The following is a 26023-nucleotide window of genomic DNA, read 5'->3' on the forward strand; positions in this document are numbered from 1 at the left end:
TGAACTAACTGAACGTTGGTCAAGGCAGACACTCAGCAAGCAGCTCAAACTGAAGTTAATCCTGTTGTGTGAGGCTATCAGGGAGAACTCAGTGCCAAAATGAACAGTTTGGCTGGACACGGGGCTGGTAAGTGGCTGAAAATGCATTAACGTAGAGACCTCGGAGCAGATCCCATTGTCTGAAGGGGGCTGCAAGGATGCTGGAGAGGGACTCTTCATCAGGGACTGTAGTGATAGGACAAGGGGTGATGGGTTCAAACTGAAACAGGGGAAGTTCAGGTTGGATCTAAGGCAGAAGCTCTTCCCTGTGAGGGTGCTGAGGCGCTGGCACAGGGTGCCCAGAGAAGCTGTGGCTGCCCCATCCCTGGCAGTGCTCAAGGCCAGGTTGGACACAGGGGCTTGGAGCAAGCTGCTCCAGTGGAAGGGGTCCCTGCCCATGGCAGGGATTGAGACGGATGAGCTTTAATGTCCCTTCAACCCAAACCAGGCTGGGATTCTACGATGCTATGAACACAACAGAAAATCTGATGAAATATCAGCTACTTGACACTATCAATATCTGCAGCCATCAGGGCCCGTTGAGTTCTCCTCTCCATAGCAGCCGGCCCCATTGTGGTGATCTCCCCCTGAGCAGGGCTGCTTTTCTAAGTTACCCCTCGAGGCCGAGAGATCCCTGAGCTGACAGCAGACATCGCTGGGTTGGTAAGTGACGCTTTTTGCATGCATGTGACACTTAAGATACATAGAATAAACCAGGTTGGAAAACACCTTTAAGATCATCAAGTCCAACCTTTACCCCAAGGACTGCCAAGACCACCACTAAACCATGTGTGTGAAGAGCTACCCATCTGATTTTGTTTTGAACCCATTGACACTAGTGACACTAAGATCCCTCACAGCCTATCAGGCCACCTTCTAGAAGTCCATGATATAGGTGTGTTTTTATTAAATCAGCCCCTAATAACATAAGGATTTGGTGAGTTACAGTTCTAAATTGCCTTTTTTTTCCACCTCTGGTGATTTTGCAAACCTCCACCATATCCCACCACAGCCTTTTCTCCAAACTGAAGAGCTAAAGCCCGTTTGGTTTCCCCTTTAACTTACAATGACCTCAAGATGCTCATCAAGATGCGGGTGCACCAAGGTTTTCTATGTGCCTGAAGGACACATGCACAGAGAGCTCCACCAGCAGTTCGCTGGGGAGCCGCGCTCCAGGGTCTAACCAAAGCCACCTCACACATACACAGGCTCTGCTCATACCTTGCAATTAACTAAATAAAACAGTACGAGAGGCAAAAGCATTAGCACTGGTCAGATGAACCAAGCCTCAAGCAAGAAGCAGAAACACCTCAGAAGAACCTGAGAGCTGACAGGCACTCTGGTTTTATCTGCACTCTGGATTACCTAAAATGACCAGCCTAACTCCATCACCAGAAATACAAACCAGACTGTCCAGCAGTCTCTCTGTGCTGCAGTTCATCTGTTTTCAACAGATCACATAAAATGGGAGGAAAATATTCCTTCTTTGCTCAACTCCTGACCAGGGAACCACCTACAGCTGGAACAGACCCAGTGGCTGCGGGCAGAGCAGCCACCTGGGTTGTGAGGTGAAGCTTGGCGAGATCTGGATTTTGGCTATCAGAACAAGTGAAAACAAAATTGAGAAAGCATAGAAGCATGATAAGAATCCCACCCATTTTCCCAAGAGGTCCTCAGCTACTTTATGTTTCATCCAGGCTTTTCTCCCTCCTCCAGGGCCAGACAGACCCTACCTCCTTTCCCCCACCCATGCCATGACATGGATAACTACTAAAGGTCCTTGGCCAGCTTCACGCAAGTTTGCATCACTTGGCAAAACACCCATGAGAAGCAGTCATTTGACCAGAAGATGGAAACTAGGAAGCCACCAGACCAAGGAATGAGCCTGGCAGAGGGATGTGATCTCACTCGCTGCTTCCCAAGGGTCAATCTTCCTTTTCCTGATTGTGCCAATGGGCGTGGTAACCCTTTTATTCACAAATACATTCATAAATGACACCCTGACCAGCAGAAATATTCTACTTCATCTTTTTGTTGGTTTATTTTCACTAGAATTCTTCTTAAACTTGTTGTTCATCTTTTGCCTATGTTATACATGGAAAAAGTGATGATGGCAACAGGACAAAGTGGCTTTTTCCCATCCACAATGCATAAGCAAATCCCCACTGCTGTGCAAACTTTTCCCTACAATCCACAAGAGCTCCCTAAAATTACCCTACACAGAAGTCTCCATTGCACTACATAAAAGCAAGACTTAGAAAAGAAACCACTCACACTTCCAGAATCCTTATGGAATTACCGGAGTTATCCATGGAATAGTCAAGTCCCTGCCACTGGACATAACTCAATACGAAATAGCTGAGCACAAGAACCCCTCCCCCTTTTCTTCAATAGTGGTTCATTTACTGTGTTGAAACTGCTACAAAATGTATTTAAATGTGCACATGAAAAAACATTTATACAGCAAAACAGAAAAGTTTTATATAGAAAAAAATCTGCTATTCAGTTGGAAAAGAATTCGATTCAAATGATATTTTAATGTTGCCTTTCCATATTTTTTTGCTGGCACCCAAAATTCAACAAGCTCCAACAGGCAAAATGCACAGAACTACAAAACTGTTGGGTTTCTGCAGAGTTTCACACTGAAGAAATTAGGTGAAGAGCTCTGCAGAGGATCAGGTCTTGCCATCTGTCATTGGAGGCAGCATCACAGAGCTCCCAAAATAAAGAGGTCAATGCATGCAAGTTGGTAAAACTGTTGAAAGTGAGAAATTGGGAATTTATGGCTATTTGCTGCTTTCTAGCCAAAAAAATCTCGTAGCACCTATGCCAAAGGGTCATAAAGCCGCACAGATCTACCTCTACAGAGTCATTTCTCATAGCAAAGTGAAAAAACCTTCTTTCTGTTGAGGTATGTGGTAATGAAATTATTTTGTTAACCTGCGGGAGCAAAGCCTGTGATCTGGCTGGTTTTAAGTTTGCAGCCCAATACTGAATATAAGGAATTTTATATTTATAAATCTTCTAATACTTCAGTTTTAAACTCACACTTTGAACAAGCACCATAAGGAAATCATGCGAAGTTGGACTATAATTTAGACCTCAACTAGCCCAGTCTAGTTTATGTGCTGATGCTGTTCCTTTATCAAAAGTAACATTTAAAATGAACAAATATGCAGCATGGATACGCCTGCAGCAGCGACTGTATCACCGGTACATCAAACCTGCACCAAAGCTCCTGTAATTTAAAGTGTAGGTCTACAAGGATCTTTAAAACCTGTGTGAACGCTGGGTTAGTGAGCACTTTCTGCTTGAGATGATAAAGAGTGACCTCATGTTCTGCTAGAAATGTCACAGTCGTGACATTCAAACACCGAGCACGAGTTTTAACAGCCTTTGGCAAATGATGGTCTCAAAACTACGTGCTCCCCAATTCCCAAACCACCAGTAAATAGTGATCGGTGGAACTGATTTATGTCACCCCAGATGCACCCTGCTGATGTCATTCCACCACAGAGGTAGATCTTGGCAATCACAAATAGGTTTGCTTCAGATTCTGGGAGAAAACATTTTTAATTGTTATTTTTGTACTCTTTATATTTTTCTATTTTTTTAATAATTCTCTACAATATTCTAAAACCAACACTGTAAAAAAAACAAACCCAAAACACACAAAAAACCCAATCCAAAATCCATCACTACTAAATCTGAAAGGACTATTCCAATTGACATCATCCCACTGTACATGATGACCTATTCTATAAAGTGAGAAGCAGTGATTTGCTACAAATTTGGAAGTTGAGACCTAAAACTAACAAACAGATGTGCACTATTTTTGTGTGTTCATCAATTCTTCTGTTTTGGGTCAGAGAGCCAAGAATTAACTAGTTGATTAAATTTAAATGAATTTTCTTCATGGCCATGAATTCTTCATGAATTCAACCACAAATTTGCTTCATGGCCATTAATTTAGATGAATTTTTTTCATGGCCATGAATTCACATTTACCATCATCACTACGTAAAGCAGCACCCCATCTGAAAACAGCAGCAGGGTTATTTAGGAAGGAATCAAAACATTTCTTAAGAACCAAATGGGAAAAGCTTAAAACAAACCTTGGAAAAAGTCCTTTTTAGTCCACTACAATCTACACTATATAAACATTTTAAGCAATGAGATGGACTTCTAACAGTTCTTTACCTTACTTACGGAAGGCGAATTAAATAAGAGACTCTCTGAGGCTTAGTAATCTAGTTCTCAAGAGGGGGAAAAGTCTCCAGCCTCATTAACAAAGGTCAAATTTCAGTTTGTAGGGGATCATGAGAACACAAAAGCTAAAAGTGACAGAGAGAAGACCAAGCAAATGGAGTCGGAGGAAAAGCGATGCACAGCAGGACTGCTATGAGCATCAAAGAGCCATATCAAATAACTTATTCACAACTTGGTTCAGAAATAATATGCTAGAAATCCTGTCAGCAAGCAAGATAAGCCAAACCCCACTGTGTTTTCCCAAAATAATTCGTTGTACATTTAACTGAATTTGGATATCAAAGGTCTGATTTACATCTTCCAAATACTTGCTTGAAAAGCAGTGGAAGAACGATGGCTGGATGTTTACATTTTTTACCCAGCTTCATCTTTTGATCTTCTCCTTGCTGCTGACATCAAATAAACACACATATTGGGATATGAAACTTGTCTCCATCCCCATTGTCCCAGGTTCTCCTAGGATTTGGACTTTGTTAGAATGTAGGTCGTCTTCCCACCTGTCACCAAACCACCCAGTCAGTCTTCCAGAAATGAAATAGGTTTAACTAGATATAAACAGCCTCCTCACCAGACCAGTCTGCACTGATGAGTCCACCACCAGTTTGGTTGAGCATGAGTTTGGTCAACGTGGTTGTCCTTTGTGGCTGGAGCAATGCTGCTTTGCCCCAGCAACAGGACTTTGCCGGAGCAGAGGTGGCTGCACATGTTTCCACAGCACACAGAGCTCTCAAACCCCGATGTCACACCTGTGCCTCAAGTGCATCTAGAAGTATTTGTCATTTTCTGCAACCTCCAGCCTTCACGTCACAATCCTTGACTACTCAAAGCCAGGTTAGAGAGGGCTTGGAGCAAGCTGCTCTAGTGGAAGATGGCCCTGCTCATGGCAGGGGCTTGGGACTGGATGAGCTTTCAGGTCCCTTCAACACAAACCATTTTATGACTCTATGATACAATATTAATTTTTCTCATCAACTTCAGATGCAGTTCTCCTCCCATATAGACTGAATTCAGACGGGTTGGGGTCCTACATTACTTCCGCATAACACAACTGTCATGTAAGAAACCCGTCTGGCAAAAATCCATCATTTAACCACCTTCTGAACCTTCACAACCTACAGGATCATTTCAAAATCTATCTTAAAAGTCAGAGGAATACTGGTGGCAAGTGTGGGCTGGGATTAAGCCAGGACATTTGCTGCAGGGTGAGTCGTATGTTGCTTACCCACTGCAAAGTCAGGAGTCGGGAACCTTTCATGGTGAGGTGCAAGACTCTATTTCTCTATTACAGATCAGAGACTCGCTGTGTTTAGGACATTTTGGTAGAGGGAGCTGGCAGATGCCAGCAAGTAGATGTCATCCAAGTGCTGAGATCTTGCCTTACAGCAAGGATCAGAGATGTCCTTTCTCCTAGTCCACCTTCCAATTACTTGCTGGTGTTGCTCAAACTCAAGACCACACATGGGAGATTAAGAACCATCTATAGCCTTATTTGGGGTTCCTGCAAGCAGGAGCTGAAAAGGATTTCAAGGACTGTGAAGTGGTAGAAAAACTCAAACTAAACATCAGCAGCTTGGTCCCTCCAGGTCAGAGCAGGGCAGTGACCATGGGCTGGTGTCCCAGCAGCAGCCACAGAGCCTGGAATGCCCTCAGCTGCTTGTTGGCAGTGATGTTATCCCCTGAGGGCAAAGGAGCAGCTATTCCAAGCTCTGCCAGGTCCAAGCAGGCGCTTCTCCTCCCCCTGTGCTGTGAGGACTCAACTCGGGGGCTAAAGGAGGTGACACTGTACAACTTGAGAGCAAATAGACTAGTGAATGTTTAACAAAGCTGCTCTCTGCAGCCCTGTGCAATGCACATAAATGCTCTTCTTTAACCTCTCTACCCATACAACAGGCAGGATCCATGCATTCCCATGATTTCTGGGACCTGTGAAAAATCAGTGTTCATGGAAGTCTCTGAAGATAAACCTAATTACTCTCCCATCCCAGAAGTACAGAATTCCTGGTATTCTGTGCACTACCTCCCTGCTCCAGAAAACCTGGCCCATGGACAGCCCAGGACCGACTTGACAGATCTTGCCACCAGCCTCAGTCTGCAAATTCCTACAGCTCCGGGTCCTGGGGGTTTGCCAGCGCTGGCGGATCTGCTCTTGTGCAAGGGCAACAGCACTCCCAGTGCCTGCTGCCTGACCTGGATCTTATTGCTGCACTGTGTGATCTTGGGCAAAAAACCCATAGACTCACAGAATCAGGTTGGAAAAGCCCTTTAAGCTCATCCAGTCCAACCCTTACCACATCAGTGCCAAGGCCACCACTAACCCATGGCACTGAGGCCTCGTCTCCACGCTGTGTGAACACCTGCAGGGACGGTGACTGCAGCCCTGCCCCGGGCAGCCTGTTCCAATGCCTGAGCACCTCTGGGGCAGGAATTGTTCCTCAGCTCCATCTAAACCTGCCCTGGTGCAGCTTGAGGCCGGTTCCTCTTGTCACATCCCCTGTTCCTTGGGAGCAGAGCCCAGCCCCTCCTGGCTCCATCCTCCTGTCAGGCAGTTGGAGGGAGCAATCAGGTCCCCCCTTTGCCTTCTCTTCTCCAGACTGAACCCCCCAGGTCCCTCAGCCCTTCCCCATCACACTTGGGCTCCAGGCCCTGCACCAGCTCCATTGCCCTTCTCTGGTCCTGCTCCAGCCCCTCAATGTCTCTCTTGTAGTGAGGGTCCAGAGCCGAGCACAGGAATCAAGGTGCAGCCTCACCAGTGCCCAGTGCAGGGCACAAGCACTGCCCTGGCCCTGCTCCCACACTGGTGCTGATACAGGCCAGGATGCTGGGGGCTTCCTGGGCACAATCTGGCTCGTGTTCATCAGCTGTCAATCAGCACCCCCATAGCTCAGAACACTGGGAATTAGGAATTCATGAGCTGATACAGCAGGACGTGGAAGGGGAAGGTGGTTACACTGTACAGGAACATTGGCTGGAGGCAGCAGAGGGTTAATATGTACTGGCAGTGCTGGAAAACAGCATGAATTTGGCTGTTACCTGCTGACATTTGAGGTTGGGAATCAAAGTTTAATGGCCCATAAACACCTACTGTTGTGCCCTGCTATTTCAGACATGCTGACTAAGCATTACTGTTCTAGTCTCAGTATTTAAATACTAGAGAACAGAGGATACTTTTTAAAAATCATTGGATCATTAAAAAGAATTAATCAGTATTTGAGATGCGTTTCCTTGTCAAAACAAATCCACCTTTTCAGCTTCACCAAATACACAAACAGGGCTGTGGGCTCTCTTCCTGACAGCCCAGACAAAACTTGGGATGACTTGGAAACAAAAAATCAGGAAAGAACACAACGTTTTTGGTAAAGCATTAAAGAGAGGGAGAGGAAGCCTGTGCAGCCGAAGACACGCTGGATGGTACTTGAACAACCTCTCTTCTCAGAAAAGCATATTACCAAATTCTCTATGTGTGCATTTATTTCCAGTCTATAATTACTCTCCACAAGCATTTCTATGGAGTTAAATAAAGAAGCAGCTACACTACAAGCCTCCTACAGCATAATTCAAATATAATGTTAGTGCTTAGCAACACAGTCCTCCTTTTGGCAGTTGTGGCTTCAGCTTGGATGTACAACCCCCACTCTCTCCCCAGAAACAACACATGGTGCTGGCCCAGGCCCAAAATTCCCAAGCCAAGGGGAGCTGGCAAGCTGCAAGCCCATGCTGCATGGATGCATCCATACACCCGTGTGTTTTGGGGTCAGCATCACCCCAGTACAGCAAGCATGGATGAATACATGAGGTTTTGGAGGGGATGGCTGCAGCATCCAGTACCTGCTATGACAAGAAATGTCATGTCATCCCTTCCATCAATTCTTTGGGAAAGCAGCACAGCACCACGCCAGCTTTGCTCTTCCCTTACCTTAGTTTTCTGCTCATTATAGATGTGGTATCTCAGTGCTTGCTGACACCTCCTCTAATGATTTTTATGGAGCAACTTCATCAAAACACCTCTCATCAGCCAGATTTCCCTGTTTTCCCCTCAATTATATACAGCCTTGTAGTCTTACACACAAGGAGGAAAATGATCTGGCATTGCTCCAGGAAGGGGTGGGGGAATAGGCTTTTGTGGCTACAACAAAACCTCTTCCTCAGCTGCTTTGAGGATATATTGTTTGAGGTGCTTCACCCTTCCCAGCTCAGCAAACGTCGCTTAAAATAATGATGTACTCAGTCTAAATTATTAACTGGGGAAAAACAAACTCCATGTGAAGCATTTCCTGCTGGGAGCTTGGGTAATGTTTTATCCCCTGGTTACCTATTTTCAAAGCACAAGAGGGTAGCCAGAAGAGCTGGTGAGACGTTACCTTGGTGCTTTCCTCCATGTCCTTTGAGTTGAGTAGCGCATGGTTAATTCTGAACACTATCCAGTCGAACAGGGCACTGTACAATGATTTAGCCATAGAGTTCCTCACAGTCACAGCCTGAAAGACAGAAGAAAAGAGGTAATTGGAAAGGATTCCTGCTCTGCACTAGAATGGTTTTTGCTTCTCAAGCTCCCACATCCAACGTTCATATTTCTCCCAGGCCAAAGCTTTTGTTTGCTCTTTGAATTCATGTCACATAAACCAGCAGTCCTCACACCATCAAGAGCTGGTTGCAATCCCAGGCCCAGGAGATGTGCCCGTCACTTTGGCTCACTTTCCTTTGGTGAATTCAAGCAGATGACGCACAAGATCACACCATAAATCCCACCACTGGCAGTGAAAGGTAAAAAACCACTAAACATCTATATATATATACTTAGCATATACATTTAATTTCATCAGGAATCTGGAAGTTTTATTCAGAAGGCGAGAGGAGGGTGGACATTGCAGAGCAATGATAGCAAGTGATGTGGAAGCACACACTGGGTCAGGCAGTGCCTGGCACAAGCAGAAGGGTTACAAAAGGCAAAGATAAAACCCCTATAGTAAATCTAAGAGCATTAGTGAAAACATGAAGTTTTCCAGGTACTGCCAATGGGAGCTACAAATCAGAGCAGGGAGATTCACTGCTCCTCTAACAGCTCTCTTAGAAAGAGGAACAATACCTCGGAAGAAGGGCCAAGCCCACCGTGGTGCTCCCAGCTACAACACAAAGAGATTTTGCTTGATCAACAGTGATGAAAACCAAGATGAAATGAGGGTATCCAGGGGTCACTATCCCAAACACACCTGCCTGGGGACAGGCACCTACACATGTAACTATAAAGCAGTAATTCATATTTAAGGGCTATCTTGGTTCTTCCTGCATGTGATCAGCAGGCTGAGAGAGCTGGGCTGGGGCAGCCTGGAGAAGAGAAGGATCCTTAAGGGGAGACCTGAGAGCAGCTCCAGTGCCTAAAGGGGCTGCAGGAAACCTGGAGAGGGGCTTGGGACAAGGGCCTGTAGGGACAGGCCAAGGGGAATGGCTTGAACCTGCCCGAGGGGAGACTGAGCTGAGCTCTTAGGCAGAAGCTCTTCCCTGTGAGGGTGCTGAGGCGCTGGCACAGGGTGCCCAGAGAAGCTGTGGCTGCCCCATCCCTGGCAGTGCTCAAGGCCAGGTTGGACACAGGGGCTTGGAGCAAGCTGCTCCAGTGGAAGGGGTCCCTGCCCGTGGCAGGGGTTGGAGCTGGAGGAGCTTTAAGGCCCCTTCAACCCAAATCAGGCTGGGATTCTATGATTCTTCACTGATTTGAATCATAACCTTGAGCTGGCCTGCGGTGCTTTGGCACACACTAATACCTTACAGTACCAGCCATGACTGTTATATTTCAGTTCCTTTTAGCCACTCCAGAAGAATAAACAAGGAAACAGAAGATTCACACAGAACTACTTCAATAAAACCTTGAACTAGAACAAATCAGTGGCTTCTCACTCATTGCCTTAAAATCCTTCTCACCAGCCTTCCCTTCAAGGTACATCATTTGAGCGGCCTAATTTCACTGACCCCAAGGAAAATAAAGCTCCTGCAGCATCATTTATCTTCTACTAGCATTTTCCCACCTCTTTTCCCTTGAACTTTTTGTGCTGGCACCTTCTAGCACGAACACAAGCTGTTCTGCCAACGCTTTCTCTCCCTCTTGAGCTGCAAGAGGAGAAGGCAGGAACATGGTCCCCCCTGAGGATGCTCACAAGCTCACAGTGTACATAAGCCTTCACATGCTGCTAACCATGGCTCAGTAGCAATAAAACACTGTCAGAAAAACCACAGTGCAAGGATAATTCCAAGCTATTGCAACAATTAACGAAGAATTACTCGCTTGCCCCCAAAAACCATTGCTACAAACCAAACCCAAGTGTGTGATGAAAATCCAGAAGCAAGAGGATGAAAAGGATTTGTTACAGCCTTTAAAAGACTGAGTGTGAGTTTTGAAATGTCAGAGTTACCCAACAAGCATTGGAAAACGGCTGCATTTAGGAATACAAACAGATCTCATTTCCAGCAACTGGTTTTCTTCCCTTTACTGAAGGAAAGCTCTGGGGGAAGGTTTGTTTGCAGGTTTCACCACAAGCAACACGGGCTGTTTGGGAGGTGTTCTGCTGTTGGTTTTATTTTTTACATTTTCTCAAAAGGTGGGAGAATATCTCAGTGATCAATAGAAAATTTCATAACCACTTCTGGAGCCCATGCTCCAGCTCAGCCTCATGTGAATGGATAAAGCTGGGAAACAATCAGTGCCACTGTCACACCAGAAAAATCAGACTCTAGGGAAAGACGAAGGCCAAGACCCAGGAACGTTTCCTGCTTTCATAATCATAGAGCCACAGGCTGGTTTGGGTTGAAGGGACCTTAAAGCTCATCCAGCCCCAACCCCTGCCATGGACAGGGACACCTTCCACTAGAGTAGCTTGCTCCAAGCCCCTGCGTCGCTGTGTGCAGGGACAGCTCCATCTAGATCAGGTTGCCCAGAACCACATCCAGCCTGGCCTTACCCACTCAACCGCAGCTTCTCGTCTCTTCTGCACGTCTCAGTACGTGACATTGCAGTGGATCTGAGCCGTGGCTCTCATCAAACCCTTTTTATTTCCCTCATGAAGCAAGACAAAAATAGCTCCCGCAACGCCAAAACAAATCTCTCAGGGATCAAAGTGAGAGCAACGTCTTGCCCATATGTAGAGACAGTGCTGATGGGAAAGCAGCACACGTCAAGTTGGAGATTCAGGAAATCAGCTGAAGACAAGGCTTTAATCAATAGGTTTCCTGCTTATCAGGCTATGAAGGTATAGATTTTATTTCTTATATACTAGAAATGCCACTTGTTGGGGTTGGCCAATTCTGGCTAAGACCATCAAACAAGATGTTCGGGTTTCTACATAAGATTGCATTGCCAAAGTAATCGCCCTGAAAGTTTTCATGATAGGGATTCAGGCTACCTTAAAAATAGATAGGCTTTTGGAACCATCTTCTGCCAAAAGGGACAAGGCAAAGACAGACTGAAGAATTCAGATCTCTCTTTGAAGTGTTTTGGAGCATTTGGGCAGCGCCAGCCTGTGTTTTACAGGCGGCAAAAGATATAATCTAAGGAAACCAAATTGGCTCAAATTAAAAGCCTCTCTAAAACGTATTTGTACATGTTCAGTAGATTCTTAATTCTTAAGATTACAAACTCTAGATAAGCACATCTTCCATCCTCTGCCATCCCTACAGCATCACCACTGCTCCCACCCAGGGTCAGGATTTGTCCCTCCTGCTGTTCCATATTCAACTGGGATCTGAAACACTGAGGGAAGGTCTTTTCCTGCTGCCATCCTTCAGATGTTTGCTGGTCCCCAGATGATCCAGGAAAGCAAAAGGGTTAGAGCCCCCCCCAGCAAACTTATAAATGGAAAAAGTGAATCAAATAGAAAAAGAAAACCAAAAAGAGGTGTTAACACTCTAAATAGTGTGCCTGCTTTAAAAAAATATGGAAAAGGGAAACTTTCTTCCCTTCCCCTAAGACAGTTCCGCTGCTTCCAATCAAATCCCCCCAAAATCAACATTATGAAGTTATTATCTACGAAACTTGAATTTTATAGGCTTCTTTGTTATAACAATAGCATCTTTGCATTAGACAGTCTCAATCTATCTGCTGCCACAGAACCAATGACTCATGAAGAACAAAACCCAGAAGAAAGCTGTATGTGATGATGTAAAGGGTGGTATTTTAATGTAAGTTTAGTTTCCTCGTTGCTGACTGCTGTTAGAGCCTGTGCAGGGGCTGGACAGCTGCAGCTGGCTGAGTTCATAGGAAAGAAAAGAATCACCTTTTTAATAATGCCAGAATGATTTCTTATACCTTGCTGCATATTCAGAAACCACACCAGCTTATACACAGACAACCAGGATTAAAGCATCTTTTTCACTTCCCAAACCCTGCTTAAACCAGCACTTGGTACTCCCCCTGCCCTAACGTTTTTAAGTAGAAAAGGAGATATCTAAGGGAGCAATTTCATGCTCTAAGCTGCTGGCTGAAGTTATGACTTTAAATATTGCAAAGGTGCCATAAATGTGGTGCTTCACAAGCAGATGGGCCCCTTTGCTGCACACCTCCTCCACTGGATGTACCTACTCTGAACAACTCATTAGAAAACACTTTTCTTACTTCCAGTTTCCTTTCAAACCTCAGGTCTTGCCCCCTCCTGTCTCCTTCTTGGAGATGCAGGGATGCCAGGAATAGTAAAACTCAGGCTTGTGTGTGTGTGTCAAGTCTGTGTTGGCACTGCAACATCACAAACCTTCTAGGCTTGGTCCTGGAGCCAAAACAAGAAGAAATCTCCAGGTCTTTGACCCCAATATAGTATTAAGGCACTGGCTGCTGTAGGGGCAACATCAGCGTTTAAAATATACATCCATCAGCATGTAATCTAATGGGAAAAAAAACATCTTGAATTGAGCACAGGCTCCCACCAAGGTGTCCATCACAACCAAGGAGAGTTCAATTCACTTTGTCTTTATACCGCTGGATAGGTTTGGTGCTTGGTGAAGGCTCCATTTAAGGTATCCTCACCCAACACAGCTCTTGAATTCATCTTCTTGACACAGCCCAGTAGAGAAGTGACACCAGGCTCTGCCCTGCCTTTGGGCCCTCATCTCCTTGTAAAACCAACAGACGACTTTGCAAAGCACACAGGACAAGATGCCCAAGTACCACCAGGTACCGTGTACCAGCAGGGCTTCATTCTGCTTCACCTTCTCCCCCTTCAGTGCTGCTACAGACCCTGAAGGTCACTGTTGAGACCTGCCCCCGTGGCAGACACCCAGTTAACCTTTTACATGGTCTGCTGGGATAGAAGTTCCCCAATGCGCAGCCCATGATCCTTGCTGAATACAATGGTTACACTGTTGACTAACCTAACATATGGCAAAACCAAGTAATAATTCAATTTTAATAACAAAACCTCAAATATTTCTCAGCTTTTGAGACTAAGGGGAATAAATCACGCCTGGAGAACAGAGGATGGGTGGAAACAAATGTTGATGGGCTTTGAAAGGCAAAGAGCACCCGTTTACCATGCATAGCTGCAGTGGTATCCCAATGACTGCACATGCCAAGTAGCAGAAAGCAAACAGATCCTGATGAAGTAAAAGCCACCAAGATACTGCTGGAAGACATGTGCTTTTAATCCAACACTCCCATAGCCAAGACCAGCATGTCCTGGAGTGTGGAGCCCACTAACTGCAATGAGATTCAAAGTGATACTGAAATGCAAAAGCCAGATCCAATCCCCAGTTACTCCACCCCAACCAAACCAACCATAGACCTTATCTGGAACAGCAACCAGTCTCTTAACATTCAACTTGAAACAAAAACAGTGCATGAAAGGCTCTTTTAACCACCATAAACACTTCCTCTAACATGTTTAAAAAAAGCCTGCATAGAAGAAATAACCATTTCTGCATAGTGTGTCCCTTGACACTGAGACCAGGAAATCAGAAACAGGCAGAAGCAAAGCAAAGCTCATCCCTTTTGTTACCACTTAGGAAGAGCCCTGTATCAATGCACTGATCAATTGTGGATAAGAAATGATTGCCAAGTGGTATTTAAGAGACAGCTATAGATCTCTAAAGTCTTTAAGCAACTTAGCTCATTGAGAGGTCTGCCCATCTTCCCTCACTGCTAATGTGAAGGACAAGACAGACTGAACCTGGACAAACAGAACAAAAAGGGCAAGTGATGGAAGGTGACGGGTATTTGGGTATGGGCAGCTCTGTATGACCAGTTCATCAAGAAAGCCAACTAACATTAGAGATCAAAGCCACTGAGTTTGCCCAGGAGGGACACTGAGCATCACTCCATCACTACTACTTCCAGAGCACGGGAGGCACCGCATGCTCCTCTCTAGAAAAACAATGCAGAAAAAACCAAAGACAATTTTGCCCAGGAAATTCGCCCTTTACCACATGCATATTGGAGAGCAGCAATCTATCGGGGGGTCACTACTGTAAAAAATGCAGCTTAGGAAGGGTGCATGCACCTAGAGGTAGGATTTCGGACCCCTGTTCCTCAGTACAGACTGGGTTAATGAGAAATGGATTTAAAAAGTAAAACTGGAGAGGAATCACAAGAACCAAACTGAATTAAAGCCCTACTGAGGATTAAAACCCCATTGCGCTCATTCACTGTGACAATGTGCAACCCTTATGCTATTTCTTCAGCATTATGCAAATCTGTGAAACATAAAGACATACATAAAGCCATAAAGACACGCTGAACGACTCACTTGCTCAACAGGATGTTACTACACTGTCAAACATTTTTGGTCATCATAATGCTGGAAAATCCCAGTTTTTCATTAGGGGCAATGCAGACATGGAAGTGAGGTCAAGAGCACCCACCCCAGAGTTTCTAAAAATGGGGAGTACTTGAGAAGAGGACATTTAAATGCCATTTCTCAGCATGAACCTGGGAAATTCATTAGATCTGGAAGAGAAGAGACTTGGAAGAAGGCGGCGATGGCTTCTTGCTTTGTTGTTAGCATCAAAGAATTGTTCCTTTGCTGCTAGTCTAAAAGATTTGGTGCCTTGTTGGTCATGGTCTGTCCTTTCTCAAGTTTTTGAGCATTTACCTTACAGACCACATGTGTATCACATGGTGGACACCAACATTACTTACTCACATTGGATAAACCCACTGCCAGCACCTGTGTTCCCTACTAATGCACAACTCCCACCATACCAAAAACTCTGTCTGTACAAGCAACTCTCCTTGTCAACTCAATAGGAACTTGCAGCAGTCTCCAAAAATTTCTTTGTTAAAAGAGGAATGATCCCAATACAGGCGTAGAAACCACCTATAGAGTCCTCCTCTGGTAGTGACCCAACAGCTCTTCCGCAACATGTACATGAACACACACATGTACGGGTATTTTCTGCCCTCCAGGAAGAAAACAAGCAATCCCTGCTCTCCTTTCAGACCCCTATCAACAAAGACTTAGAAAAACCAAGTAGAGCACTTCCAGGATGGCAAGGAATGTTTCTTTCTGAGTGTGAAGTTTGCAAGACTTAACATAAATCACAAAGACAGGAGTTAAGTTATATAAGTAAAGCCAGGCACCACAAAATTCTTTATGTTGTCTGCTTGTGTATAATGGAAACGGAGATTCCTCTGCTCTTCAGGAAATAAGATATGAACACAGGAAGACAGGAAATATCCCCTTCTCCCTTAGGGCCTTTGATAGACTTCCTATGATTTCTATGCAAGGATGAAATGTGCTTCTAATGAAATATTTGGGGGAAAAGCAGCACCAGGATTCTTCCTCTCCAGGAAATCCCCCCAGATCAAACCTGTATATGTATTTTTTTGTGGCAATATGGGGGCTTGTGTTTGTTTGTTCTTCTCTTTTAATATGTGGCATCAGTTTCCAGTGCATTACCCAACTGGTGTTCCTGCTCACAGGGATCTGGCACTAAATCCCAGGAACCTGCTGATATCCTACCAAACAGGAAGATTTAACGAGCTATTATCATGCACAGGAGTTGATTTTTGCTATCATTTGATGTCTGGTTTAAAATTCTTACCAGCCATTTCCCCCCCCCCCCATTTATTCTCCGAGGTAAAATCTAGCTTCATAATTACATTTGTACTTATTGTAACACAAATGTCTTATTCCAAGATGACTCAAGAGGGAAAAGTACAGTTTAATACCTACTGAATTTAGCCCCTGGCACTGACCTAACATTTTCTGACGATGCCTCCTCCTTCAACCACTTCTGTGGGTTTTGCAGTACATATCATTTTCAAATGGGGGGGAGGAGAGGGAATCAAGGTAAATGTTTGCTTATTTGACTCAAAGTATCCATTTAACACAATCACACTGCATGCAGGAGTAAATGATGAAATAAATCCGTTTCTATTCTGAAAAAAATCCACATTTATCTCCTTTTTATTAAAAAATATACCTATTAGCAATGCTGAGGCATTGGGAAGGGCTATACCACTCCTAGGGATAGGATTTATCTATTGCTAGAACAAGCAAAACCGAGAGCAATTTAAGCTCTCCTAATACACTTGATTTATATCTCATAAAGGGTCTAATGAACAAAACCAGAAGCAGGTCCCCCATTCTCAGTAAGTCTTGGACATGTAGTCAATTGAAAACAGCACATGTGGGCATCTGGGGGATGACAGTCTCATGAATTACAGGATTAAACAGACTCAAAAACCCCGTTTTATTTGAGTCTGGTTTAGGAATGCCAGCTACTAATGAGAGTGCTGGTGTTGGAGAAGTAGCTACCACATGTACTAAAACACTAACAAAATCTAGTTTTAATCTCTGACACCCTTACTACTCCATGAGGGCTGAAATGAAAGCATATGTAAAAGGGCTTCAGCTTGGGTTTGTAGCTGTAGGGACAGAGAACAACTGCTGCAGGATGGCTTGTGGAGTCTGTCACTCCTGTTCTGCGATGGAGCAGCACCTAAGGAAGGGAGCGACATGTAGCTGTGAAGCAGAGCTAAATTAGGGACGAAGCAGAGGACGAGGAGGACGGTGATGAAGTTTAGTAGCACCACATGCACAACCTGCCGGCATTGCATCCTCTCTATGGCTCACACGGAAGTGGGGAGAATACTGTTGGGTTTGAAAACAAACAGATGGAAACTCCAAGTTGCTGGAATTAGGTGAGGTCTAAATCCCTTTTTTTGTTCAGACGTGGATTTTAGTGTCTTGCTCTTATCTCCCATCAGGTTCATTCTTCTCAGTGGGTCCCAAGTCACACGTGTGCACATGGGGAGTTACGGTTTCCTGCTCTTGTGCTCACTTCCTATCTATGAGTGAATGTATTGTGCCTGGTTTACATTCACAGCCGTGTCCTGCGGTGGGAGATGTATTAAGCAGCTTTCATGGTTCTCCTCTGGGTCACAGGCCATAGGCTGTGATGGGCAGGCTTAGCTTTCTTTTTCTTAGACAGAGGCTTAACACCCAGAGGAAAGTACTCTTGCAGGATATCAGTCTCTAGCTTAATCCCTATCTTGGCATCACGGAGTATTATATCATACTCGGGCTGGGTAAGTATGATGTAATTTTCCATACTCGTATTTTATCTTAGCATCCTATTAAAATCCTGTCATTCTCTGATTGCTTTTCCTAAGGGAACTCAAGTTGTTAATGCATCATGCTGACTCCAGCCTGAAAAAGGGTTTTTTAATGAAGTTTATGTTTGACTTAGGAGGAGGAAAAATGTCCTTTAGAGCATCATTGAAGGAAGAGTGGAAAATGCAAGAGTCTAATTAATTAAAAAAAAAGGAAAATTAATTAAAAAAGTTCATTTCAAAACACTATAAATTTCCTGAAAAGGCCGATTTTTATGTTTTACTTCTATAAATGTACCTGCAAACTATACACTGAAAACCCCAGTGAACAAGCCCCTAAGCCTTGCACCACCACACTGGTTGGCTCCTGCTTCCCAGCTGCCTGCTGCATCCTGACAGAAACCTTCCTCTCTCACCCTGGAGCTGGGAGGCAGGGGTGTCCAGCCAGTGGATTCTATCCAAGAGATGCAAGTGTCAGTGATGCTTTCCAGAACTTACGGGTGGATTTTACAATGAAAAACAGACTGGGATGACATTACAATACAATACGGAATCGTTCTCCGATACTGGAACAAGAAGACACTGAGGATTTTTCTCACTAAATCAGTTACAAAGTTCTCAGATTTTCAGATTTTAGTTTCCAACTTTACATATCAAACATGTTTTTTTTCTTTAGTCTTCTTGTGCTCTCCCTCCTCTTGTACCAGTTTACCTGTGCCCTCCACGACCACCTTCCTTGGACCAATTTCCAGCACCTTCACAATTACCTTCCTTGGATAGAAGTCCACCTCCACCCTGCCAGCCCATATTACCCAGTTTTTTTTAGGGGGTAATAAACTATACCAACACTCTTCACAAATATCCCAACCATGATGGGGGAAGTCAAATCAATGGGGTTGTCCACTGAGACAATCCTCCTGCATCCATGTATCATCAGGTTGACAAGAAAGTCCATCAGAGCTACCAGCCTGCCTGCTGCTCTAGGACACAGATAATCCTTTATTAATTCTTTTTAAAAATATCATTAAAAACATTTTAATGTTGCATCCTTCCTCATAAATTAATGTGTTCATCATTACACCACTCCCTATCTCACACGTGTACCCACTGAAATGGCTCCTGCTGTTCCTGTGCTAACACGACTCCCGAGTAGTAACACAGGAAGTGTCAGTATGTTCCTGCAACCTGCCCCCTCCTTACTCATCTTCCTGCTGTTAGATGGGTGTAAATGGGGGAACAGTGGAGAATCTGAAATGAGAACATCTTCTGTGGGTGTGAAGGACCCACCTATTGTATCTCAGGTGGTGGTAGGCAGGACTTGGAAGAGGACAGATGGAAGACCCATCATCCCCATCACAGATTAGAGACTTCCCACTCTTTGTAGAATCATAGAATCCCAGACTGGTTTGGGTTGGAAGGGACCTTAAGAACATCCAGTTGAAACCCCTGCAGGGACACCTTTCACTAGACCAGGCTCCTCCAAGCCTTCTCCAACCCGGCCTTGAACACTGCCAGGGATGGGGCAGCCACAGCTTCGCTGGGCACCCTGTGCCAGCGCCTCAGCACCCTCATGGGGAAGAGCTTCTGCTTTACCTCCAACCTGAACTTCCCCTGTTCCAGTTTGAACCCATCACCCCTTGCTCTATCGCTACAGTCCCTGATGAAGAGTCCCTCTCCAGCACCTTTGTAGCCCCCTTCAGACACTGGAAGCTGCTCTGAGGTCTCCACACAACTTCTCCAGGCTGAACAGCCCCAATTTTCTCAGCTTGTCTTCATACCTTTAGAGATGTTTTGCAAGTCCCTGTCTATAATACTGTCATATTGTAGCTGCATATCTGTAATATGCTGTGGTTGTGCCTTTCTAAGAGCACCCATGTTACAGTCAAAGCCAAACTAAACCAACGAACATCTTCTTAGGGATTTTCTCAAAGTTCTGTGGAGTCATGCGGTTACAGCATCATCTTCCTAAAAGATTTCAGTCAAAGCCTTCTGCTTTGGCCAGCGTGGCCAGAAAATGTCATCTGTAACAAATCAAACGAGAAAAGAAATGAAAAACCCCACTGTCTCCTCCTGAAACAGCATTCCTCCAGAAAACGAGTCTGTGGTTCTGTGGTTCTTGTTTCTTCCCATGGACGAAAGGATGAGAGAAGAGCTTCATGGAGGACCTCTACTAAAAGATGCTCACACAGACCAACGAGCAGGCCACCATAAAGAGCTGCAGAAGAACAGAGTCACAGGGCAGCCAGATTTGAAGGGTCCACTGACGGGAAAGGTTTCAAACAGTTATTTCAAACTAAAAAGGATTTTTCTCCCCATCTATTCATCCGGAGTCTATTCTGTGGAGAAAATGAACAGAGATCCCACTCAGTCTGTGTTTTCAGACTGAAACTGGTACATAAATTAATAGGTTACGTGGTGGCACAAGAAGTAAATGTGTGACCTGACCTGAGGAGGAACTTGTAGGCTACATTTAGGGAAAGTTGCTCACCACTTTACAGCCGCAATGTACCAGCATTCCCACCACGAAGTCCAACGCATCGCCAAAAATAGCACTTGAGCTTTTATAAGCCAAATCCTGCCTTTCTGTTGACCCTTTCCAAGCAGAAGACACTGTTGCAGAAACACTTGTTCCACCAGTGTATCATCATCTTCGCCTCAGGCTTCCTGGCTTTTGGCAAGCTTCCACAGAGAGAAATTATTTCTCGTTCCACTTCGACTGCTTCGGCTGTAGAGGCAAAGTCTGTGCAACAGACCCTGTGCAGCCACGGAGCTGCTACACCTCCACCTCTGACAAGCATTGATGAACTGCTTTAGGCCAACAAGAAAGCAATCTAAATGTATTCAGATTGGAATTACATCGAAAAATCCCGTATTCCAATGAACTGTACCCAAATTCCTGTGTGGGTACAGCTGACTCGCTGACCCAGGAATGGTTTCCAGTCTCACAAAGTTTCTCACATCAATTTAGCCTCAATTTAAGTAACAAAAGGGACTCCATGAAATGAAAGCATCTTGTCAGTAATCAGATGTAATGAAAAGAAGCCATTAAAGAGTCAAGAATGGATGCAATGACAGGAAGGGCAGCTGGAGCAGGGAGGTTCGCTACAGGCAGAGCAGTCCATGGAAAGCCAGCGTCTCCCTTCTTAAAGTCCTTCAGAAACCCTGAAATCTAAATGTCTCCCTTTTTTCCCCCTGACATTTGTGCCAAATAAACAGCATGAACTCAGCTAACGCACAGGCATTTCCATGGTGGCACAGAGCAAAAGAGTGATCGTAACAGCTTTTGGACACCAGACCCAACACTGACGGACTTGATCTTCCTAATAAAGGAAGGATGCTGCATCCCATGAGGAAATATACGCAGGACACCAGTCCAAAAACCCACTAGTCCCATCTCATTCATACTTTGTCACTAAGCACAGCTGGCGCTTGCATTTTGAAGGGGAAAATGAGAACCCTCATCCCATGAAAAGGTTGCTTTTGAGGTTGTACATGGAAAGGCTGCCCTCCTGTCCTGACGCAGAGACACTCACTTGGCTCTTCAAAGCTTTGTGGGGGTTCAGTGTTATTTTAGGAAGATTTCTCTGCTAATTCTGAATACAGTCATCAACGTCCCAGGTCTTCAAAGGAACCCTGCTAAGCTCCTGATGCTAATAACCTGTGGTGACAGTGAGTCTCCTAGCTAATGGGGTTTGGCATAAGTAGGTGCTTCCAGCAGGTTTCCTACTTTCTGTTCCATTGAGTGCCCCTGTCCTCATACTTGAGGACTGAGAATTTTCATTCCACCTTCTTCACACTTTTAATTACTTTGTCTCCTCCTCACTTTTTCTTCTCTAACGTTTCAGGCTGTTAACTGCTCATGATTAATCTGATCTTTTCCTTTGTTGGCTTTTTTTTAATGTCTTAGGTAATGTTATGCCATTTGGCCCTGAGACTCCATTCCTTTTCTCTTTATGATGCTCTGAAAAAGGCATCAGAGAGTCCCACTACTAGTACATGAGCTAATGAAACATCGCTCAGCTCTTTGCCGTAATGAAATACCTTTTTCCCCTCATTAAAGTCTGCTCCTCCATCTTATGTCTCTGCCAGTTAACTGTTATCATGCTGAAAATTCAGTGTTCTCCCCCAAGCTTTAGCCTGAAACACAGTGCAGTTTACCATCCAAAATAACCATCTTGTGATGGTTATTAATGAACATGCCAAGTGTCTTGTATTCATCAGCAAGAAACTGATCCCAGGTAAAGAAGATCAGTCCTGTGTCCAGCTCTGGGGCAACAACAACAGAGGGTTAAGCTGTTGGAGCGAGGCCAGAGGAGGCCACGGAGATGCTGCAAGGGCTGGAGCAGCTCTGCTCTGGAGCCAGGCTGAGAGAGCTGGGCTGGGGCAGCCTGGAGAAGAGAAGGCTCCTGAAGGGGAGACCTTAGAGCAGCTCCAGTGCCTAAAGGGGCTGCAGGAAACCTGGAGAGGGGCTTGGGACAAGGGCCTGTAGGGACAGGCCAAGGGGAATGGCTTGAACCTGCCTGAGGGGAGACTGAGCTGAGCTCTTAGGCAGAAGCTCTTCCCTGTGAGGGTGCTGAGGCGCTGGCACAGGGTGCCCAGAGAAGCTGTGGCTGCCCCATCCCTGGCAGTGCTCAAGGCCAGGTTGGACACAGGGGCTTGGAGCAAGCTGCTCCAGTGGAAGGTGTCCCTGCCTGTGGCAGGGGTTGGGACTGGGTGAGCTTTAAGGTCCCTTCCAACCCAAACCAGTCTGGGATTCTGTGTTTGCAGCCTAGATCTTGCTGTTGCAATATAGAAGAGTGCCACAGGGGCAGGAAAAAGCATGCTTGTTTTGTGCTCCACATCTGCTTGCCAGGACCTCCCTGGGTGTACAATGCAGGTCCTTTCTGTTCCTCTGGCTTTTTTAGGTAGCCATTTTCCACTTTCAATTCTGAATACACAGCAGTTAAATACAAGACATATTTATGGTGACACTCATCCCATCAAACAACCAGCTCCTAAGAGCTTTCCAAAATTAAAGGAAGGGAAGAATCAGCTCACTCGTTGCCCAAGAAGTTATCTCACATCTTTTATTTCCCTTCTGTTGGACAATTTCACATCAGACTTCTTCTGAAAGTGTGAATTAATTCATTAACTAATCCTTAGGGATGAAACATCCGTGGTCACAAATGGCTGAGAATTACAAAGATCAAGTAAAACACAGTCTTTTTGCAAAGTCATTCACTTCATAAACACCAACAGAACTGAACTGAAAGCACCATGGAAAAATCTGGTTTCTGGATGTGTGTAAAAGAGGATTTGCTAAAAGATGTATTCCCTTTGATAACCAGTTTTTCCTCAGTTGATGAACAGAACAAATGCAGACTGGTGAAAACCAAAGCAGGTGACAGACATCAGCCTGATAAGCAGAACAAAGGGGTGGGAACAAGGTGGGGATGGTTGAGGAGCTCAGATATGGGGCTTGTCTCCAGCACAGTGAAATCGGGGACTGGAAAGTGGGGGTCAAGATGCTGAATGGATCTGAGACAAGTATCTATGTGTATTCGTCAAGGCATAAACTAATGGAGCCTGGCTGTAAAAGGAGATGGAAAAATCCCAAATTCTTGGAATTATTCAGATAGAAGGAAGACAGCCATGGCCCAGAAGGGCAGTTCCTTGCACAGATTAAGTTTAAGCTGATGCTTAGATCACAAGCAGGATTGAAGAGAAAGATTTTTACCAGTCCCCACGTTCTCCACAAAGCTTTGATTCAAGTGCTCTGCTCCTACCAAACACCAGGCAAGCTGTTTAGTATTTACTGTGTCTGGGGTTTTTCCTTTTAAATACCTCAATTGTGGCTTATGAAACTTCCCCCCCTCAGGAGGACTGCAGGAAAGCACACAATGATATATAACAAAAGCGCTCAGAGGCTGGAGCTGAGGGGCTCTTGGGGAAGAACAGCAACCCTCAGAGTGCATTATTCTTCTGCTACTGTTAAAATCCCATTCTCCCCTATTTCCCTGCTATATTTTACCTTATTAAGAAGAATAGCGTAGCTGCAGAGATGCCCAATGTTCAAGACAGAGCTGAATCCAAATACTCAAAACCCGCAGACACCCCTGATGGCTCTCCTGCTCCCACTGTCAAACCCTCTCTTTTCAAAGGCTCCTTCCACTGTATTTTTACTTGCTAGATGAAGTGGACTTGGCCAGCTCCCCATCACTGAATGCTGCCCTCGCCCTGCACGGATACACTGTGATTTCTCTCAAAATCCATTAACTGCTGCCAGCTCCATTAATCCACCATCTCACGCCTGAGAAAGACATTGGCAGCTGGTTTGGACAACAAAGCAAGACCTCTGAATACAACTGCAGCCTTTCCTGTCCATACAGTGTTTTTTCTAAGTCTATCTACAGCTTCTAAACCTTAGCACAAGACCAAAGGATGCAGTTGTTTCAAACACTGCATTAAAATACCATCCAGCTACTATAAAAGGAAAAATGAATGGTTCCAGGAGGCAGCTCAGTCAGACAAGCCAGCATGGCTCCCAAGATAAGAGGCAGCTGCCAGAGGTAAATATAAGCATTATTCATGATGTGGCGTCCTTGCTTGACAAGCTCTGGGATGCAGAAGGGCCAGGCTCTCCACAGAGCTGCAGATGCACAGGGGCTGCAAGGAAGCCCACCTTTGCCACCAGCACCACAGCAATGGGAGGTTGCAGCTACAAAGCAGTGCTGATTTTTTCCTTCAAAGCTGGGTCTCGCTTTGACTGTCTCCCCTTAGTTGATTATAGACTGGTTTGGGTGGAAGGGACCTTAAAGCTCACCCAGTTCCAACCCCTGCCACGGGCAGGGACATGGTCTAGTGTGAGGTGTTTCAAATGAGGAGCTGCCAAGTGCTCAAACCTCTGGTACTAAAAGCCTCAAACCCCAGGACAGTGTTTCTACTCAGCACACAATGACAGTGCAGCAAGCAAGCCTGCTGACCCAGAGGAATGTGGCATCACTGCAAATCCCACAATAGCATCCTCTCCATATGCTTATGGGGCTACAGCTTGGGAAAATGGAAGAGAAAAGGCTTGACTTGGTATAATAAAGTTCAATCTCAGCTCTGATGCCTCCAAACCTCTGATGCCTTCAAACCTCTGAAGGAAATGACTGTTCTATGATTCTATGATTACTGCACCTCCTCTGTCCATTCAAGACTATTAAAGGAGGGTGACGGTTGTCACGGCAGGACTGAGGTTACAGATCTCACAGGAGCCAGGCTGTGATCACAGAATGATCACGCTAGCATTAGCCATTCCATGGAAAGCATTTCTACATCAAGTTGGCATCCACATATATTCCGCATCTTTTGAAAGGGATCAGCAAATGCCAGTGCCTGTGCAGAGCACAGGTGAAATACCACTTAAACCCCTACAGGGAAGTCCAACCACCCGCACTGAATGTGATGTGATCTCTTTAGTACGGAGTAGATGTGTGTAGGAACCTCACCAAAGCTCAAGGACCTATCCCAAACATAAGAACCCATGTTTATTTCAGAACGTTCATTTCAGATTAAAACTCCATCTCTTTGCTAATAACCCAAAATCCAGAAAGAAGACAACCAAGAAACGCAGGTCTGCAAGTGCCTCATCTACACAGGCAATGGCTCCATCAGGAGACACACGATCTCCTCAGCAACAAACTCCTCCTGTGCTCAGCAATCTGATAATCATCATCAGTGATGGTGGTGGCAGAAGCCCAGTGCTACTCACACCCACAGAGCCCGTAATCTACTATTTCCACCCACAGTTTGTACAACAGATTTCAGAACCAAATAAAATTTCTTAGAATTCCTTCTTTGGCTGAGTTTTTGCTCTTCCTTTAATGACTGCCTTTATAGAAGTGTTCAAAGCCCTGGAAGGCACTTGGTAGCTCTAAGCTGCTCTTATTGATGGTGCAAAAAAGCAAGCATGTGCCAAAAGGACATTTTTACAACCCTGTTTTGAGGGCCACTGCAGCAGAGTCGTTTCCAGACAAATTCCCCTGAAACTCAGTGTATTGACAAGCTATGCAAAACCCACCAAGTATTTTAGCACCTGGAAAATAAAGTAGCTGCTACATACATCATTGCTTTATCAGGAAAGGCAGCTTAGAGGAGCCCTGCTGGGATGGTCGTGTCTGAAAACCCTCCAAACCTCAATCATTCCACCCACTGGAGCCAACTGTA

General features: G+C 45.1%; 2 protein-coding genes across 11 annotated transcripts in view; one reads left to right on the plus strand and one right to left on the minus strand.

Moving 5' to 3' along the window:
• TERB2 (telomere repeat binding bouquet formation protein 2) overlaps positions 1–26023 on the plus strand; it is a 179362-nt gene that overhangs the window by 149368 nt on the left and 3971 nt on the right. The gene's annotated exons all lie outside the window — the stretch shown is intronic.
• MYO9A (myosin IXA) overlaps positions 1–26023 on the minus strand; it is a 188289-nt gene that overhangs the window by 70963 nt on the left and 91303 nt on the right. For all 10 annotated transcript variants that reach the window (XM_061349914.1, XM_061349919.1, XM_061349922.1 and 7 more), the window contains one exon: positions 8667–8783. In XM_061349914.1, the coding sequence (XP_061205898.1) occupies positions 8667–8783 (117 nt within the window). The remainder of the gene's footprint in view (positions 1–8666; positions 8784–26023) is intronic.

Source organism: Neopsephotus bourkii, unplaced genomic scaffold (genome assembly GCF_033783945.1).
Source record: "Neopsephotus bourkii isolate Nb327-2 ecotype Australia unplaced genomic scaffold, CSIRO-AGI_Nbou_v1 NB_463, whole genome shotgun sequence".
Taxonomy (NCBI): Eukaryota; Metazoa; Chordata; class Aves; order Psittaciformes; family Psittacidae; genus Neopsephotus; species Neopsephotus bourkii.